Source organism: Lacerta agilis, chromosome 1 (genome assembly GCF_009819535.1).
Source record: "Lacerta agilis isolate rLacAgi1 chromosome 1, rLacAgi1.pri, whole genome shotgun sequence".
NCBI lineage: Eukaryota > Metazoa > Chordata > Lepidosauria > Squamata > Lacertidae > Lacerta > Lacerta agilis.
The window spans coordinates 132097358-132117758 of NC_046312.1; the positions used below are offsets into that span (position 1 = coordinate 132097358).

Below are 20401 nucleotides of genomic sequence, written 5' to 3' on the forward strand. Positions count from 1 at the left end.
GAATTTGTTCATCCCCCCCCCAAATATAGTCCGGCCCCCCACAAGGTCTGAGGGACAGTGGACCGGCCCCCTGCTGAAAAGGTTTGCTGACTCCTGGTCTAATCCCATCTCATGCCAGCAGTGCTACTCATTGTGATTGAGGAAAGGGAAACGGGAGCCTGAGGCAAGGCAAGGCAGGTGGCTTTGGGCTTATCCTTAAGGAGGGCATTTGCAAATACTGCGGCGTGAAAACTCATGCTGCAGCAGGGGGAGCCAGAGACAAACCAACGTGATCCCCATAAAAGGTTGCAATGGCTGTCACCTGCACTGAAACAGGGCGGTGTCAGCACAGGATGAGGGCCCTCCATGGCTCCTCACTCTTTCCCTGGCTCTTGGTGTTATACCGGTAGTTAAGCTTGCAAAGTACATTTAAGCGCCAGAAAATTCTTTTGCTGCAGCCATTAAGCAATTGCATGAAAAGCAAGGAAGAAAGACCAGGCTAATGGAGTGGCCCAAAGCCCAGGACTCAGTGCTGATAATTTCCTGCAGCTGTTTTCACCTGTGAGAAAGGGTGGGATGCGACACAGCTGCATAGGAAACACTGGCAGGGTTTCCTTGGAAAGAGAATAAGGAGATTTTAGCACCAGGATCAGGACAAAATTCAAATTATCTCCACCTGCCAGTAAAGGAACCAGCTTCTAGAAACAGATGATTGGCACGTGAGGTGCTGATGTGGGTGGTGGGGTGGGGATGGAAGGACAGTTTACTGGAGACCCTCATTGGAGATGATTATTCTTTGTGCTGAATGTGAACACTTTGTTGTTCTTCTGTTTAGCACCTACAGGATTACAGCACAAAAAATTCTGTTTAAACAAAGTTGTAAGATATGACATTGTGTAGTTTTGGATCCTTCCTTCACCTTGATTTTAATTAGCACCATAAAATTGAGTTTCATCATGAAATTTAAAATGAGCCTACAGGTTTTGGCTATAAAAATAAATCCACCGCAGATTTGTGCGTGCTGCCCTTGGGCAACTTGCATTTGCTAAAAACCATATAACCATTTTAGGACATTAATAACTTTGGTGTGTGATGGGAGACTGCACTTCCCTGCAACTAACAGATCCACCTAATGAATCTATCAAAGAAGCCAGGCTGGGAGAGGCTGGCATAGTCCTTCTCCCGGAAAATGGCTGCCTGGTCCCCCAGACCAATCTTCAGCAGAACATCCATGTCCACATCGCTCCCTAAGGCCACCACGGTGGGCATCACATTCTGCTTCTTCATGGAGTCAACAGCCTCAACCAGGTTTTTGCTGCCTGTAATGCCATCTGTGATGAAGACAAATGACAGCTCGGCGTTGCGCCTGGCTGCTCTCTGCCTGTCTCTCGGGTTGATGACAATGTTGTTGACGGCATGGATGATGCCAGACCCAATGTTGGAAGAAGAGTCCAAGTATTTGATCTGATCTAAGGCATCCGAGATGATAGTGAGATTGTGTGTCAATTCAAAAGCCACCCTATGTTCATTCTCACTTCCGTACTGCACAAGGGCAATGCGCGCATTCATATTGTCACTGTTACTTCTGGCTAGGGTTAGACGTCGGGCCACATCTTCTACAAAACGGTGGGCCCTCTGGAAGTTCAGTTCACCAATTCTTTCAGAGCCATCCAGGAGGAAGACAATGTCCACAGGGCGCTGTGTGCACTGGGCAACAGCAAGCTCTGTAGGGGGAAAAGAAAACAGACCGTCATCCCTCTGGGGCTACTCATGAGGGCATGGCTTTAATAGACTCATAGAACTGAAGAGTTGGAAGTCACCCAAGCCCTGCATTGTAGAATGTAAGATCTGAAAACCTATTGACCTATCAGGTTGAGGGAATGTTTCCTCTGCTATAGCCCAAGAAACAGATGAGTGCCTGGGGTTGAAACCCCTATTCAGCCATAAAGCCCATTGGGGGTTGTTAAGCAAATGACTCAACCTACCCTACCTCAAAGGGCTGTTGTGGGGATAAAAGGGTGTGGGAGGGAGAACCATGTATGCTGCCTTGAGCTACTTGGAGAAAAGTTGGGATAGAGACGGGATGCAAAATTTAAAAATACCCAGCATACTTCAAAGGAATATTGACAGTGGCAGATCAGACAGCTAGTCCCGTGAATCAGTAAATAATCTAAATCAAATAAACCTCTTTTACTGGACCCACATCTCTCTATTAACAAGCGAGTTCTTTCCTCACCAAAGAGTGAACAATACAAAACCTTTCAATGTTTCGCATTCACAAAACTGATTCATTTCCTCCCCTTGAATCTGGTACAAATATTTTCTACCTGAATGTTTGTAGAAAGTAAGGTCATCATCTGAGATTGTTAAACACCGGACATGGTATTTTGAGCAAAGAAGAGTAATTTATACAAGATCCAAACTTGAAGGAAAACCTGACATGCATTCAGCAAGCCAACTCAAAGTGAAACACGAAATGCTTAAAGCAGCTCACAAGAACCCCAGACAATAATGACCGAAGAGCCAACAATAAAGAAATCTGTTATAATATTTGTTGCTTCCAAATTATGCAATGAAGGAAAAGAGGGCTGCATACACAGCGGAACCCCTGTCCATTTCTGCCCCAGGTATGTGTGGCATTGCTTAGTACTTCAGACATCTTAGTTAGTGAAAGGAAGAAAACATACGTGTCAAAGAGGCTGCATCTACAAACAGCAAACATTTCTATAACTTCATGTCAGATATTTGTCGACTACAGTTCTTCAGAACAAAAAGTTGTACCACGACCAGCACAGCGTTCTGAGGAGGTTCTTCTCTTACATCTAAAAAATGATAACCCGCCCCCAGCTCCCGCAATTGAGGGGTATTTCACGCAGCAATTGGAAAAGAGTAATGGTAAACTGTTTTTGGCGCGAAACAGAGGAATGGTCTCAGTGTTGGCCATCTGCTTCACAACCTCTGTGCCTGGGGAAGATCCTGCCCCACAGCAAGGCAAGACCTGGGCACAGAAATTTGTGGTTTTCTACACATATTTCCACCCCCCCCCCACCTCAGTGACTTATTCTAAATTTAACCAAGCCAACCTGGGGCAACAGCACTTTGAGCTTGTCCACACTTCCAGCTGCCCCATTCTTTCTAGCCTGGCCCTGAAAGGCTCTTCTTTCATCCGTGGGAAAACCTGCTGAATCGGAACAAACATCGATGGGGGTTTCTGTGGACTGGGATTTGTCAGAGCAACCCACAATTCAGCGGTTTTCGCAGGGAGAGTGGCAGGAGAAAAGAAGAGCCTCTCGGGCCCCTGCCTGGAAAGCGTGGGGTGAACAGAAGGAAAGCTGGACCAAATGGAAGAGCCCTGGCAGTTTGTAAACTAACCTGATTATACACACCCCTATTTTTAGGACACCTGTAGATGTTATTGCTAGCTCCTTTTTAGTTGTATAGCTTGCGCTGTTAAAAAAAACAAAACGGACCTAGCAGTTCTTGCCCCATGAAAGGAGGCCGCAAATGCGTAAAAACTCTTCAAATTAAGAGCAAAAAGCTCCAGTCTTGTGCCTGCTATGAACTGAGAGCTTACTTACCTGTATTATTTATGTCCGATAAAGGTTCACATTCTCAGAACTTCTGACTACCTCCCTGCCAGTGAGGGATATTGGAACAACAACTTTGCATATGCCTAAGTGCAGAACGCCAGGAGGACCCTGGAAAGGGCCCCCCTCCCTCCCTCCCAATGGCCCCTTTGCTCCCAGAACCTTCATGACTGTCCCGCCACGGCCACAACCCTCACCTGTTGACCATGCTCCTCAGGGGATGCCACCTGGGCTGCAGGACCAGCCCTGTTACCTGAAAGAACACTCAGTCAGCTGCCCCTGAGGACCAGCCCAGATGCTTTCATTTATTTAGTAAATTTCAATAACACCCTTCATCCAAGGATCACAGGGTAGATGACAGTAAACCTAGCAACACATTATATAAAAAACCCTCTGCCTTCAGAGCTAACTTTTGAACCCGGAGCACCTCGTCTCTCACCAGAACCTTGCCTGGTGATGCTTCTACTTCTTTTAATGATTGGCTTTGCCCACCCCCCACCCCCGGATTACGTACATTTCCCGTCCCTTTTGATGTCTGGCTGCCAGCCCCAGATCACTGCTAGCCCCTTCTGGCTGGTGAGGCCGTGAGTTAGCATTCCCTGGTCTTGGTTGCTGGACCCCCCCCCCTCCCCACGGGCTCACAACACTGGAATGCATCGTTTGTAATAACGGAAAGGTTGCAATCCTAAGATCTTTGGGGCTCCACATGTGCTCCTTTCAACCAGGATACGCTTCAAGCAATTGCCCCAGTCACCCCACCACTCACCCAACAACCAAGAATGGTTTAGTGTGGTTTAAAAAAGGTGTGTGTGCCCCCCATTGTCTATTCCTGAATTTATTATTTTGAACTGATATCCATGGTGCATGCAGCCCAACACTGTTTTCATGGAATCGCTTGCTTTTCTACCTTCAAGACCATGCATATGGTGGGAATCTCAACAGCTTATACATCCAGACGCTGATAAGTCCCAGGGCCCTGGCCTCCCCAGGAGCCCAATGTGTCCTCTCGCATGGGGCAGGGTGGGGGCTGGGAGGGACAGCAGCCGGCTTCCTGCACTGCCAAGGGGTACTTGTGTGCACTGCTGTGCAGGAGGGAGGCGGAGCCTGCCACGAGGGAGCCAATCAGCACCTGCAACTGTGCTCCCCTGGGAGGGGGCCAGGAGCAGACCAGAGGGAAGACTCTGCTTGGATCGCTCTGCTCCTGGTTAGCAAACACATCTTCATTGTTGGACTAGTCCATATTTTCATTTGACCCTGCTGCATTTCTGAAAGCAGGAGGGGAAACACCAGCATAAATCAGACACATTTATCTCTTCACATCAACACTTTAATTGGATTACTGTTTTCTCTCATGTTACTTTATAGAACACAAGGTGTGGGGCTCACTGTCTGCCCTGTCTTTGACATGCCCACAGCTTTTCATATAATTTATATGATCTACAACAGATCTGCTCAAAGCATAGCCGATTGCATCCTGCAAGCCAGCTCAGGATGGAGCCACAGAAGCAGTTGCAACCATTTTTAAAAGAAAATGCAGTCGGGGGCCATGTGGGTCTTAGGGGCGGCTCCACATGTGTGCAAAAGTGAAGGCAATATCAGATGATCAAATTTCATGTATTAGGACAATATCTGGATTGGCCTGTGATCACATGTCAGACTACAGTCACAAGACGTACGCAGTTCATATGGGTCAACCTTGCATCAACTGCAAAATTAAAATTAAAATTAAGGGTGTATGTAAAATGTGTGTGAATTCTGTCTTTATGATAAACCTCTTGTTTGCCCCATGAAGTTGGAATAGTGGAAGGGGGACTTGCACAAAGGCTGAACTGCATTCAGAATTCAGTTCTGCTTGGCTAGGTGTATGCTATCAATAATTACTTGGGATTCAGCCAGTCATTACTGAAGTTTGCAGTGGGAGGAATCAGGTGAAATTAGATTGCTTAAAAGAGTCCAGCAAGCAAGCCCTTTAAAAACAGGCCAATATATTTGTAGTTTCCCCAAATGTGTATTATAAATGCATTTTTTTCTTCATGCAGAGGCTGTTTTTGCTACAGTGTTGGAAATACAGCAATAGCTTAAACACATTACTTCTGTGTTGAATGCCTTTTCTAACTCTCTTATTGACTGTGGCATTTTGGGCTCAATTGTGGGCCCTCGTGTATCATAGACATCCGCTCACGCAAAGGGTGGCAGGACAGTCATCTCAGAGTCTCAAGATGTAGAATCTTCATACCCTCAAACCTAAATTTTCATTTTGCATTACTTTTTACAGTAATAGAATATCCTTCTTAATTTCCATCAGTAATTTTGATGACAGTAGCTCACTAAGGAGGGCAAAAGATGTGCAAAATGGAGAAACACATATATACAAAAACAAACAAATAGATCAGCAATGAAACAAAGCACACAGAGACCAAGTTCTACCAAGGACAATCCTCAGGCAGAACCAGTGGATACTGAGCTGGGCAACTGATCTGGCAGACTAAATTATTTCCAGGTGGGAGCACCCAAGGCTTTAGGGTGAAGACGGAGACAAGGGCTGCAGTTTGAATACACATTCCAAGCTGTGAAAACAAATGCTCTGGAATGCAGTGAATGTGTGTTCAAAACACTTCGGCCACACTTAAGAATATCTGGCTGCACCCTGAGAATTCAAGAGAGAAAATATATGGGATCGATGTTTCCTTCCATTACCTAGAAAAGCCATTTCAGTAAAAAGACAGACAACAATTTATAGACAGACAACAGGGAGAGGAACACATATAACTTTACAAGACAGGATCAAAATTCCAGCTCATAAGTTTCTGCCATACTGATAGGCTGGCAATGCTATGTTTTGAGGACAGAAACAGACAACTTCCGACCACTTAGAAATGATCCATGTTTGTATTGGTGTGAAGAAGCAGTCGTCTGTAAGTGTGTTGGTAAACTGAGGATTCCTGCCCTCCAAAAATCACTTCAGAATTAAGGGAAGTGGGAAATAGGAAAGGTAGGGATGCAAGTGTGTAGTTCGTATTTCACAGCTTTTAGCATGCTCAGAGGCTGCCACCATGTGGCTGGCAAGAGGGCTGTTCTTAGGCTCCCTGCCCAACAAGTCCATGTTGGATTGTTTCAAGAATATGTGAGTTTATCAGCACAGTGTGATTTTTCAAGTGAGAAAGTCAGGAAAGTCTATTTTGGGGCCATTCTGCCTTGTTTGCTTTGTTCTCTACATGGTAACTCCATTTCTCCTCTGGCATGGGTCAAATGAGCTGGTCTGGCAGCGAAGCTGCGTATAAGCCTTAAGAGCAGCTGAGACTGACTTTTTCAGAAGTTCCTATTTCTAGAAGCTTCTCTTGTTGCAATGGCCTAGCACTAATGAGAGCTCCAGCAAAATTTCTACAGATAAAATGACATTTCTGACTAGCTTTGTGTTTCATAGGCAGAATGAAGTCCTATTCTTTTGACAGAGGCAGAGCACAGTCTCAGCAAAGGCCTATTACAGTATCTGGATCCCCAACAATCTCGCTGTGCACCATTTTAAAGGTGTCAATGAACAGGTCCATCCACTCCTGCCGCTCATGTCCAGTGGAAAACTTGGCTTTTTCGGCGGTATAGGCCAAGGTGGCCACGAGCTGGGTGTACATGCTGGGGTCCTGGATCTCCCTCGTGGAGTTCAGGAACTGGGCGATCATAGGTTTGCTGCTGGGGAAAGGTATCTTGTCTCCCTTTTCCATAGGGCGGAAAATAACTGGGTTTTCGATCCCAGGGTTCCTCCCATCTGCAAGTGAGTGTCAAAAGAATATTTTCAGGGCTTTCTGGTATGGCATGGACCTCTGGTTTCTATTCACTTTGATTCTGTATACCACACAGGTGTTGAGTTCTTAAAAGGGTGCTCACCTGGGTGGAGTTAGGGTGGAGCCTGGTGCCTTACGGATCTAGCCTGGCATAACCTGGGGGTTACTGGCTTTCCAGACCTCAGTTACCCGACCAAAATGGTTCTCCTAGTTTTGAACTGAGGTGGTAACAACTACAGTTCTATGTTCTGAATTTTAGGTTCAGAAAGAATTTCTCTTCTACTGCATCATAGGAATGTCAATAGTCTATCAAGTGAAAGACCAGCATCAATGCCAGATGCACAAGAAGCAACAGAAAAGGATCCATTGACACAGTTACAACAGGAAAATAAGAAGGATGAAAATGCAATTCGCTTTAATTAATTAAAGTCAACGTTAAAGCTAATCAAGAGTGAACCCACATTTGACAAGTGAGGAGGGTGTCATTCCTTAGCCCTCTCCTTCCTGAACCATAATCACTCCAAAATCCATATCAGAGACTGGCAAACTAAAATATTAGAAAATAGTGTGGAAGCCATTCCAGTCTGCATCCGACGAGAGTCTTAAGATGGGATGTGGCAGGAGGTATAAAACTCTTGTAGGTTCTATGCAGGTTTCAGGTTGTCACAAGGCATTTCAGGAAAAAGAAACATACAATGGCTGATTCATCTTCCCTGATCATACAAAAACCAGCTTTCACATAACCTAAAACCTGCACAAGACCCATCACAGTCTCCTTTGGACGCCTGCTGCCTCCTCCCATGTTCCATCTTAAGACCATTACCAGGTATAGACTGGATGGTTTCAACACTAGCCAAGACCTCACTCTCATTTGTTTGCCATCGGAACCAATTATTTGGAAGAATATGGTTGGCCTAACAAAGGCATTCCCCTGCTATGGATTTTGGAATGATTAAGTAAGTCATTATTATTATATAGGATACTTACTCAAGAGGGATGCTGGTGGCGCTGTGGGTTAAACCACTGAGCCTAGGGCTTGCCGATCAGAAGGTCGGCGGTTCAAATCCCCATGACGGGAATTCCCATGACGGGGTGAACTCTCGTAGCTCGGTCCCTGCTCCTGCCCACCTAGCAGTTTGGAAGCACCTCAAAGTGCAAGTAGACAAATAGGTACCGCTCCGGCAGGAAGGTAAATGGCATTTCCGTGCGCTGCTCTGGTTCGCCAGAAGCGGCTTAGTCATGCTGGCCACATGACCCAGAAGCTGTACGCCTGCTCCCTCGGCCAGTAACGCGAGATGAGCGCCCCCAGAGTCGGACACAACTGGACCTAATGGTCAGGGGTCCCTTTACCTTTACCTTACTCAACACACTCTCAAATCATACTTTTTATTGTGTATTTCTATGGATAATGGGTGGCATACAAATTTAATAAATAGAAAAAATGGAATACTGTAATGAAAAAACCTCTTCTACATGCTTCAACCTCACGTGAAGAATGGAGTGGCTTGTTTTGTTTCGCCACTTTCCCTGGGAAAAGCCACATTTTACCACTGAATCCGAGCAAGTGGCAATCTGCAGATAACCTGACTGCTGTTGCTCCAATTCAGTGGTAAAAAACAGGTTTTCCTGGGGAAAGTGCAGGGACAGAAAAGACCTTCTTGGACACAGAGCTTTAAAGCCAGACCTATGCCCAGAAACATGGCCCTTGATAGGCAGAGACTCCTCAACAATTTGTCTGTGAAGTTTGGTTCCAATGAATTCACGCAGCTGAGAAACTCAAAGCAAACCTGCTCTGAAGCTGATGGCCTGATCGGAAGAGGCTGCACAGTCACATCACTGCAGGGAATACTAGCTGTTCTATGTTCTAGGAGTTTAACTTCCTTCCACACTCATTCCTTCCTTCCTTCCCACTCCATTTATAGAGCTACTAAGAACAAAAAAATACAACATGCACTACTTTGCTGACGGGAGAAGGTCCTTCCATCAAACCACACACAGCAAGCGAAACTATACCATTAAAAAACTCTATTTTTATCAATGTACAGGCGGCAACCATTTTAGGCCTGCCCCATTGACGCACAATTGCCAGCGTCTGCAGAAAAAGGCAGAACGGGGGAGGGGGTTAAGGGGTGTGCTTATGCATTCTCCACTGAAACGCGAGGGGACCAGAACAGAAAGCCCACACTAAGGAAAACTGCAACCAAATCTAAACTTAAATAATAGTAGGACTTATCAGAACAGCACTAGAAATACTATGTATTGATCAACTCCCTTTATCTCCAGTTACAGGTAGGTAGCTGTGTTGGTCTGCCATAGTCAAAAAACAAAATAAAAAATAAAAAATTCCTTCCAGTAGCACCTTAGAGAGCAACTAAGTTTGTTCTTGGTATGAGCTTTCGTGTGGATGAAGAAGTGTGCATGCACACAAAAGCTCATACCAAGAACAAACTTAGTTGGTCTCTAAGGTGCTACTGGAAGGAATTTTTTTAATTTTTAATTCCCCCCCCCCTTGTTTGCCTTGATCTGGTTCCTCTATTCTCTGTCAGTTACAGAAAGGGCCTTCATTTGTGGGCTAGGATCAGCTTCTAACAAGCCTTGACTGCACAGTGCTGAACATATCCCTCTGATCCAGATTTAAAGGACTTCAGAAGTTTGCTTCTGAAGAGTATTTGGTTTTGTCCACCACACTATGAGGTTTTATCCAGAGCTCATTGCTGACTAAAACTGGTCTTCCTCACAACTCTGCAAATGTGGAGCATTTCACTTTCTTCCTGTCATAAACCTGTCTCCTTGTTGTCTGGCTGGAGGACTGGAGCAGAAAACACCACAAATGGAGTAGGTCATAAAGTGTTTCTATCCTCTGACAAACTGTTTCAGAGAAGGCTCCGGAATGGCTGCAATATTGGCACACATTCTCAGGGCGTAAATGGCTATTCCCAGGATGTAAACTAACTGTAATGCAAAAATACATTTACTTGCAGATATAGATGATTACGTATAATGGAATAATGTTGAAAAGGAGATGTTTTGACATTCTGCTCAACATAAGCTCTCCCTCCCCCACCTTTTGTTTCCTGGACTAGAACTTTCCATTATTTCTCCAAATCAGGTGACACAGTGAACAGGGAGGGGGCAGGGGCACAATGACAAATGCTTTTACCTGTTTGGCAGGGAAGTTCGGGGCAGACGATCTGAGGATCTGAAATAAGAATGAAGATGTTCGATTGAAACCATGCAGAACACAACTTGTCTAATAATGGTTAGGCACACAGAAGTCAGAGGTTTCTGCCCCCCCCCCCAGCCCCACCTGCCCCTCTCCATCCAGGCAAGCAAGAGCTCAAGGACACAAAGGCGCTTGAGGAGGAAACAGAGCAGGGCCAGAGAGAGACAGTCCCAAGGGCTGCATCCAGCAGGTTCCCAGCCTCTGCTTCACCAAGAGCACAGGGTTCAACACCTCCTATGGGGCAGTTGATCAACCACTGGAGGTAAAAAGAGGGCCTTACACTTGGAAGTAAATCCTATAGGTCTAGGATTTCAGTCTCAACCAAGAGGCTACAGGGCAGGTTGAGACTACAGTGGCCTCCAGATGAATACCTGGGGACTGGTAAACATGCCAATGGACTCTCCATGTTTGACTCCAGAAGTCCGGCTTTGAAATTTATTCAGAGGTTTCTAGTTGGCTCAAAATACGGTGACTGCACCAGATCAGCAGGACTGGCTTGCAGCAGAGCAGCACTACTATTTTCAGGATGAGTTTTAGCTGGCACTGGGAAGTGATGTGGAATTAGTCTGGGATATACAGTATTAATAATACTGGGATTGTGTGGATTTTTCCCAGTACAGTTGTACTTTATTTATTTATTTATTTGTTTATTTATTTATTTACTTTTCAGTTTTAGTCCTTTTTGAAACATGTTGTGGCCAGTCTGACACCCCTTGGGAAAGGATGGGCCCTAGATCCCGCCAGAATGATGTGATGCAGCCTGCTATTGGCTTTGATGTAGCCCGTTGAGACCCACTTTGAACACATGGCGCCAAGAGAGAGAAAGAGAAAGAGAGAAACTGCTTTAAATTGGAGAGGCTGTGACCATAAACCTCAAAGCAAAAGCTGAGGGAGTTAGGATCACATCCCCACTACTTCATTCCATCCTCAGCGGGGGCAGGACTGACAGACCTGGACAAAGTTCATGCTCCATGCTGTCGATGAACTCATCAGCCACCAGCTCCGAAAACAACTTCATCCTCTGAACTCTGTTGTTGTCATCGCAGGCAATCGAGCTCAGGGTCTCGTCTTCCTCCTTCTTGTTGAACATGTCACCAATCCCAATGGCATGGACAGTGACCCCCTTGCTGCAGAGAGCCGGTAAGTTAGACTCACTATCCCGGGGATCGTGGCGCCCGTCTGTAATCACCACAGCAAACACCCGGGCTTTGTCTCTCCGGCTCTCCTTGATGAGGGTGTTGTAGGCGAACTGGAGCGCAGAGGGGGTCCACGTGCCCCCTGCAATCCACTCCAGCTTCTTCACTGCCTCTTTGAAACTGGAGAGGGAGTCAATGCGGTCATCATTCAGCTGGATGGCTTCAAATGTCCCTTCGTGGCTGTATTGCACCACCCCAACACGGGCGCCTGCCAGGGAAAGAAACCATCAGTTCCACCTCCCTCATTTCCCCTTAAGGCATTGCCCTGCAGCCAGTCAGCCTTCTGAAAACCAAAGGCTCTGTATATTGGGCCAGCGCTTTAAAAAACTTTTCATTTAGGGCAACAGTTAGGAAAAAGCTGCCCAGATGTGGTACAGACTTATGTAAGGAATACAGGTGCCTGTTCTCTTCTGCCATGTCATCTCACTTATAGAGAGTGTGGCACTCATAGCAGTGCCCATCTCAGTTCTAATCAAAGGCATTTCCTCGCACACACAAGCTTTCCTGTGACAAATGCCACACTTGCAGGACGCAAAGTCAAAGCCGGATGTCCACAAGTCCTTTCGCTAGGGTCCTCCAAGGAGGAGGTGGCCCGGTAAGGACGGCTGCCCATGCTATTGTCTGCACTGCAACTTGGAATAGGTAAGAAACAAGAAGAGCCTCTCCTGTGTGTCTGATCTTCTCCACAAAAGAGTTAAGTCCCAGTTCTGCCATTAGGCCTTCTGACACACCTAGAACCATGGTTTTCTCTCATTTGTGCTGCTGTTTGGAGAAGGAAAGAAACAGCAGAGAGATTCCTGCCAAGATTCTCTTCTCCGCTCTTTGCACATGCCTCTTTCCCCAGGCTTCTGCACTTGCCACATGGCCCAGTGAGGGAAGGAAGGGAGCCAGGAGTTGGTGGCAAGCAGAGTTAGATGGCATACACAACACATGCTCAACATGATCAAGGCAAATGGAACACTTCTAGAAACCAAGAGATATTTTAGTTCCCAATATTGGGTTAGGCATCTCATCTCATCATCACATCTAATGCTCAGCAATAAAATCAGATTCTCAGCCATACCACTAACCTGTCTCAGATTTTGGATCCTTGGCAATGGAACCAAGTCTGCTCACCACATTGATGACAAAGTTCTTCTCCAGGGTGAAATTGGTATAGCCAATACTTTCTGAGCTGTCTATAACAAAGACTAAGTCCAAGGGGCCACACCGCTTCTCACAGTCTATGGAAAGCAGAGACAGAGCAGTCAGAAGCTTTGCACCCAAACACCATAAAACCAGCCTACAACAGCACCAACCTGGAGGACCCTGGAACAGATCCCATGCTGTGTTATACAGTCACGTATCTGAGGGACAACAAGCAGGCTATTAACAGCCCTTCCTTGTGTTTCCCAGTGACTGCAGGGCTCTTTCCTGGAGACAGGCAGGACACTGTACGGCTATTTCCAGCTCTCGCCTCCAGGATCAGCAGTGAATACAGAGGAACAGTACCAAAGGGGTTGCTCCCAGCCTGGTTTCTGTATCTGGGCAGCACTGGAAGCCAGCAGTCTTGGCCTGGGAAAATGCAGTGGTGCCATTGCAGCTGAAAGGTCTACATATGAAGCACCTGTTCTTCAAGCCGCCTTGTGAGCGCAACCCCATGTAACCCAAATTTATACTTTGATTAACACTGTGATTTTAGAAGTTTAAATGAGGAATGGGCACTTTTGCATATTCACAAGATGGTGAGTCCAAAGGATGCATGTTCTACCATACTACCACATCTAAGATTCTATAATAAAGTTGGCACCACAAAGCGCCAAGTACTTTTAAATCATGGAGTGTACGAGGCATGAGGCTTGAGGCATCCCACCCCAAACCCAAAGCATGGTGCAACATTAACTCTCTCTCTCTGAACAAATTCCCCTATTTCTCAACTTCTGGAAACAGTATTTCCTTTTCTTATATGTGATTAAACATTTCTTGGGAGTACCAAAGGCACAGTAAGAGGTCTCTGCCGATCCCATGAAGCCTGACCAAGTCTCTGACCAAGCAAGGCTCCCACAGAAGGACAGGGGGAAATCACTGCATGCCTATGATCTTTGGGAATAAAATGCATCCTCCTGGGAGAGGCATCCTACTCTAAAGCAATATTATGCAAACTAATTATTCTTATAAGTCCACAAGTAGACGACTCTGAACCAACCACAACAGCCACAGGTCTCTCTGATGTATGCCATCACATCACAGTCCTATCAAGGAAAAGAAAGAAAGAAAGTAAGAAAAGAGGGGCTCTGAATGCAAGGTCCTACATTGTTTGATGGCATGGAAAGATCTGGTAGGAAATCAGTCGGTGCAGTTTGAGTGGTGATTCTGCTAGTTTTCATTCCATCTTGTCATTGTGAAAACTTGACTGAACAATACACAAGCTTTTATCCCTCTACTGTGCACAAGAGGACATCACTGCAGATTTCATCAGGAATATCTTCCACATAGTGGGAAGCAACCGTTTGAATGTCCTTGCTATATCCCACGGCAAACTAGAACTGACACTAGATAGGTATCCAGTTCCACAGGTGGAAGAATAAATATAGGTTTTTCTCTCTCCACTTACAGTCAGGCCAGGATCTCCAGCAGGGCCAGGGCCACCCTATAAAAAAAATGGAGAAGAAGACTTCAGGGGTGTTTCATCTCTCTCTCTCTCTCTCTCTCTCTCTCTCTCTCTCTCTCTCTCTCTCTCTCTCTCTCTCCCTCCCTCCCTCCTATGCACATTCAGCTATGCTCCATCCATGCTACTGGGATTGACTTGGCCACAGGAGCAGGGAAAGGATAATTTACAGGGCACACCATTTCCCGCAGCTGGAGACCAAGTTCCTCCTTCCCTCACAGAGGCCTCAAAACTAATTGCCTGGTGAGGAAGACAAGCAGCAGCCACAGGGGTGAAATAATGTCATCATCATCATCACTACTGTTTTAAATAGGCTACCTACAGACCATTTTTACCGTTTTAATAATTTGTGGATCTTTGTACTGCTTTTACACAAGTCACGCTGGGAGCATCAGCAGCTCAAGAGCAAGTGGGGGGGGGTGAGCCCTAAGTGGAAATGTGGATGAGCCTTAAGTTGCTATCACTTCCTCCTGTGGCAGGGAGTTCCATAGCTTACGGTAACTTTGCTGTCTGAAGAAGGGCTTCCTTTTGCCTGTGCTTCACCCTCCAACAATCAGCTTCACTGGCTGTCCATGACTTCTAGTGTTAGGAGAGACAGATTGCCCCCAGCCCCGTTCCCTTTCTCTATGGCTAGCTGAATTTTATAAACTTCTAACATGCCTCCTCTTCCTTGCATTTTCTCTCAAACGAAAGAGGCCCAAATACTGCCACCTTTCTTCCTAGGGGAGTTGCTCCACCGCCTGGATCACTTTGCTTTCCCCTTTCTGAAACTTTTCCAACTCCACAATATCCCTTCTGAGGTGAGGTGACCACTGAATTCAGATTCAGAATGCTCATCAAGGATAATACATGTTTGTTTTTAAATCAAAATTCTGAATTCAAGACATATCGTTTTTTTCTTCCTTATAATAGAAAGCTGTATTCAGCAGGCTCAGGTTGTTAATTTCATTTTTTGTGTCTGGTGGCTGCTCATGTTGTGCAACTGTGCACATACAACTGCCCAGGGTCCTCTGATCCAGCTCCAGAATATCAAAGGAAGGAGCTGGCAAGATCTAGGGCGCAAGGCAACACTCAGCTGCCGTACCTCAGGGCCTCCTTCACCCGGAGGTCCTCTGGGCCCAGGTTCGCCCGGTGGGCCAGGATCAGCCTAGAAAAAGAGAGAGGGAAAGAAATGCATGCTTATAAGTTTAGCAACAGGAGTGGGGAAAAGGTATTTCAATTAACATGAATTCAGTGTCCTAGAGACCAGGAGAACCTCTACTTGCTTACCCATCCTATCTACCCATTACAATGTCTCTCAAATATTTTTTTTACCAATAATTTCTACAGCACACAAATTGTTTAATTATTCTTAGTACTTTTATCCTCATTGACAGTTGTGAAAAATATATATTTCCTTCCTTCCTGCTATGAGAAGCAAAACTTCTTTCAAACCAGTTTCAACCCAGCTTGAGTACTGCCTGTCTCCAGCCTATCACATCAGATTTTTTTAATAGACACCAGCAACCTGAAAATGCTCTTAGAAGCAGGTGAAAATGACCAGATACACAGACTGAGAAACCTAAAACCCTTCTTCCTCTCCACAGAGGACAAACCCAGGGGCTAGCTAGATATGGCAGGAGCCTCCACATTTGTTTAGCTATGTGACTGAGAGAATTTATGCAGCGCTAGGAATCACCAGAATTTCTCGCAATACAGATGTAGAGATCAAGCCTGCACACATTCATCTATAGACATCAGTGTAAACAGATCTGGGAAACATATTACTATCCGCATTCCCAGACACATGAGCGTTCAGAAGAACATGTGAGGCCCAAACTGTGCAGATGCATGTGCCAGCCCTGCCTGCCTTTGTGCCCTGAGCAGAAAGGTCTGCAGGGGGGGGGGGGTTCATGCGGTGTGCAGCAGAACATGGCGAGAATTTTCCAGGCCACTAGTAATCAGGTTCTGGATCAAAGGGAGAATTTAAACTGCATTCAGCTCAGCATGATTAGAATCTCCAAAGAGATTTTTGTGTTCAACGCTGTGGGCAGGGGCTGCTTGTGTGCCCCTATGCAGTCTGAAGACCTGAAGGGGGCTATGTTCACTGGCATTTAAAGATGTCTACACAGGACCAGCTGTTTAGAAGTGTGGCTTCCTACATTCAGCTGGCCGAAGATTAGGTGGTTCTAGAGTATAATTTAAAATTTACCAGGGAGCTCAAAGTTTACGAAAGACAGGCATTATCCCATTGTCTCCTAGACTTATCACTCCAAACCCTGACAAGTGAAAGGGCAACACAAATAGAAATTTAGCTCCAATATCTTTTGGGGTACATAAAAAGTGTCCAGCAAATCCACATTGTGAATCAAACTAACTAACTAACTACACATTTGTTAGTAATGGGACTGTAGAAGAGCAGTCTACTTACAGGTTCACCTCTTTCTCCTTTGTTTCCTGGAGGGCCTTTTAGTCCAAAGTCACCTCTTGCACCCTGTTCCCAAAAAAAGTTAGAAGAATAAAGATTTTTCTTTTCTCCACTGCCCCCCCTTTCAACCCTCCATTTATCCTTTATTATTCCTTTAAGGGCACTTCTATTATTCCTTTAAAGCAGTTCTCTGTGATGATGCTTGAAGGCTTAGAGCTAAGCTGGAAGTACAGAGGAAAAGCACCTGAGCGCAGAATGCATTTTTTCCACAGACAAAATAACAATAAGCCTAGCTATACAGAGAAAATAATCCACGCCAACACTAGTTAAGCCTTGTATACAGTCGTACCTTGGTTGTTGAATGCCCTGGAACTCGTACGTTTTGACTCCCGAACGCCGCAAACCCGGAAGTGACTGTTCCGGTTTGCGAATGTTCTTTTGGATCCCGAATGTCTGACAGGGCTTCCACAGTTCCTGATTGGCTGCAGGAGCTTCCTGCCACTCATCAGAAGCCGCAATTTGGTTTTCTAAGGTTTTGGAAGTCAAATGGACTTCTGGAACGGATTCCGTTCTTCTTCCAAGGTACAACTGTACTTCATAATGGCAACAGGAGTCACAGCACTCAGCCACTTGAGAATGATTTAATTGGACAGAGCACAACGAGTATGTGGTTTTGTGGCTCACTTGTGCTTTGGTGTTCCACCGATATGAAAAACAAGCCACACAACAGCTTCTGTGTGGACACAGCCTGAGAAGTGGCCCTCCATATCCTCATAAGCATTTCAAAGAAATCCACACACTGAAAAAGATCAGGATCACTAGCTTTGTTGGCAGAATAAGGAGGCAAACATGTGATCATACCTCTGGTCCTGGAAGCCCCTTCTCACCTTTCTCACCCTGGAAACAGAGAAAACTTTCAGTTTCATGGGCTTACGCAGACATAGCAAGGATGGACAAATTCTAAAGTAAATGACAGTTGTGGCCAACTAGGCATCTAGAGTTGCTGAGCACAGGAATTTTCCAGTGGGTCCAACAGAAGGCAGGGGCTCTTAGAACATCTGATTAGCAGCCTCTTGAAGTGACTTCAGTTGATTCCAGACTGGGCAGAAATGGACAACTTGTTCCTCCACACGGTCTATCCTTCTCCTGAGAGAGTGGGGTGTGGAGCGCTCACACTAAGGGCAAGGTATATTTTCTTAACTTGTTTTATTTCACAAATTTATATACTGCTTACTCTACAGCAGGGTTTCCCAAACTTGGGTCTCCAGCTGTTTTTGGACTACAACTCCTATCATCCCCTAGCTAGCAGAACCAGTGGTCAGAGATGATGGGATTTGTAGTCCAAAAACGGCTGGAGACCCAAGTTTGGGAAACGCTGCTCTATAGAAAACCTCTAGGTGGTTTACATGTCATAATCTAGCATATGCATTAAAAAGCACCAATAAAAGGAAATCAGGACTGGTTTGCTCCCAGATTTCTTAGACGTGTCAAGGGGTTCAAAATGAAAAATGAAACTGTAGTGACCTCTTGCAAAGATGTCTCTTTCAATATTTTGCTGTGCTGTGTCATAATCTAATGGACTCAAAAATACCCTCTTCCTATTGTATGCTTTAAATAATGTGTAATATACCGTAACTAAAGCAGAATTAGGTTTTGATTCAGATGTCACCATTTTCCTTCCTTCCTTTTTTATTTTTAATAGATTCATATTTCTAAAGGACACTTAAAACAGCAAACTGATTCTGGAGTAGCTTTCACCACAATGATGATGTACATCAAACACATAAGGAAAATAATTTTTACTTTTAATTCAGTTATTTGCTCAAGCACCTTATTTTGCCCAATCCTAAAAGCTTAAAAACAACATCAAGCCCCATTCATATCTCTGGAATGATATTAAAAATGAAATCCTATTTTAATAACATTCAGTAAGTCTAGAAAATGACAGCATTAAACTCACGGCCCCCAATGGCTTGTTGCCAGAGCCGAGTGGCCTATTCCGAAGGAGGCTGGGGATGAAGAATTTCTATAGCAATTTGTGAAGCTTCCTTTCCAAGAGAGGCATTTCAATGTGTGAATACTTTACGTGAACAAAACATACCGCAGTTCCTCTTGGACCGGGATAGTTAAAGCCAGGTCTTCCTCTGTCACCCTAGAATTTTGATTTAGAAAGAGAGAATGATTCTTCAAAGAAAGCATAGCTCTATATTTGCAGAAATGGCCACATCCCCCTTCCTCTGGAGTACAGTATCTTATGTCTTGGGGTTAAAAGGTCTGACAAGCAGATGCACATTGAGATGCACACTGAGCCACTGCAGAACTCCCGTTCCTAATTTAGTGAGCAAGAATCCCCTGACAATAATGGCAATAAGTCCTTTAATATATTGAATTACAGATACAAAAAGTCTGGAGCTTGGACTGCTTAAGGAAAAAGAGACTTTCTGTGGCTAGAAAATTACCAGCATTAAAAGAGGCCAGAGATGAGGCCTGCGGGATCAGACCAACATTACAATATCAAATGTAAACACTGTTGCTCAAGGTTATACCCATGGCTTACCTTTGGACCTGGCACCCCAGAGTCGCCCCTGACACCAGCATCACCAGGATCCCCTCGTGAGCCCTGCAAAAGAGTGTTGCACAAAGCACATGGTGAGTTGGGTGTATGTGCTGCTGTTGATCTGTACGAGGGGCAGAGATGCTACTACAGTTGTGATTTTCAACACTACAATGATTCCGTATGACAGGAAGAGGCTTATGGGCAGGAAGGAGGGAAGTCTCGGAGGAAACTTGTTTTGCTCACACACAAATGGGGGACAGTGTTTCTGATATTAAATCCTGATTGACATGTAATTAATCTGGGACCTCAGAAAAGCTGAGACAAAATATTCCTAAAGCCTCTGCAGACTGGATTTTTTTGCAGGTATGTCATTGATGCCATAATAGTCCATTAGTGGAAGATTTATACTGGATTGTCTGCACTCCATTCCACTTTATCAGTTGTCCTGTGACGCTTCCCAGTGTTTCTGCTTTACTGTCACTTGGCAGGGACTCCTGCACTATGGAGCATAAGGGAAGCAGGACAAAAAATAATGTAGAACATTTGGGATAGAAGGAGTTACAGGATCTCAGCGGAAGGCTATGGGACATGCACTGATCGGAAATGATGCAGGCTGAAACAGAACTGAAAGTAAGATTGTGTATAACCTCCCCAATACCACCGTGAGCACAAATCGTCATGAATGCACAACGAAAAGGATGTCTGCTGGGGGGGCGGGCGGGGGGGGGCTTCTCTTGCCAGCTGCATGGAGAGCAAGCCAATGCCCCCGGGTGGAAGAGGCGTGTGAATGAAACTTACAGGCTTTCCTGGTTCTCCCACAGCACCCTGAGTACCTCGTGGGCCAGGCATTCCTCGATCTCCCTGTGAAACACAGAAACAAGAGGGAGAGTCAGGCCTTGCATGAAGTAAACATTTCAGACTGTTCAAGGGAAGAAATATCTAATTAGTTAACAGTTGGCAGCTGAGATGAGGCAACTCTTTCCCCCCCCCCACTGTTTTCTTGCTTCTGTCATCAGGAGTGGAGCA

General features: G+C 45.4%; 1 protein-coding gene across 2 annotated transcripts in view; it reads right to left on the reverse strand.

Annotated features, from left to right (window-relative positions):
* Positions 1-876: 876 nt before the first annotated feature.
* Positions 877-20401, reverse strand: part of COL6A2 (collagen type VI alpha 2 chain) — a 47428-nt gene continuing 27903 nt past the window's right edge. The window contains exons 17-29 of one of the 2 annotated variants that reach the window (XM_033172002.1): positions 20174-20236; positions 19376-19438; positions 18920-18970; positions 17680-17715; positions 16822-16884; positions 15496-15558; positions 14358-14393; positions 13950-13995; positions 12835-12987; positions 11520-11972; positions 10506-10544; positions 1020-1703; positions 877-985 (exon numbers count right to left, since the gene is read on the reverse strand). In XM_033172002.1, coding sequence (XP_033027893.1) covers positions 1096-1703; positions 10506-10544; positions 11520-11972; positions 12835-12987; positions 13950-13995; positions 14358-14393; positions 15496-15558; positions 16822-16884; positions 17680-17715; positions 18920-18970; positions 19376-19438; positions 20174-20236 — 1674 coding nt within the window. In that variant the 3' untranslated portion in view covers positions 877-985; positions 1020-1095. Of the gene's footprint in view, positions 1704-10505; positions 10545-11519; positions 11973-12834; positions 12988-13949; positions 13996-14357; positions 14394-15495; positions 15559-16821; positions 16885-17679; positions 17716-18919; positions 18971-19375; positions 19439-20173; positions 20237-20401 lie in introns of both variants that reach the window. The other variant, XM_033172012.1, reaches the window with a different exon arrangement.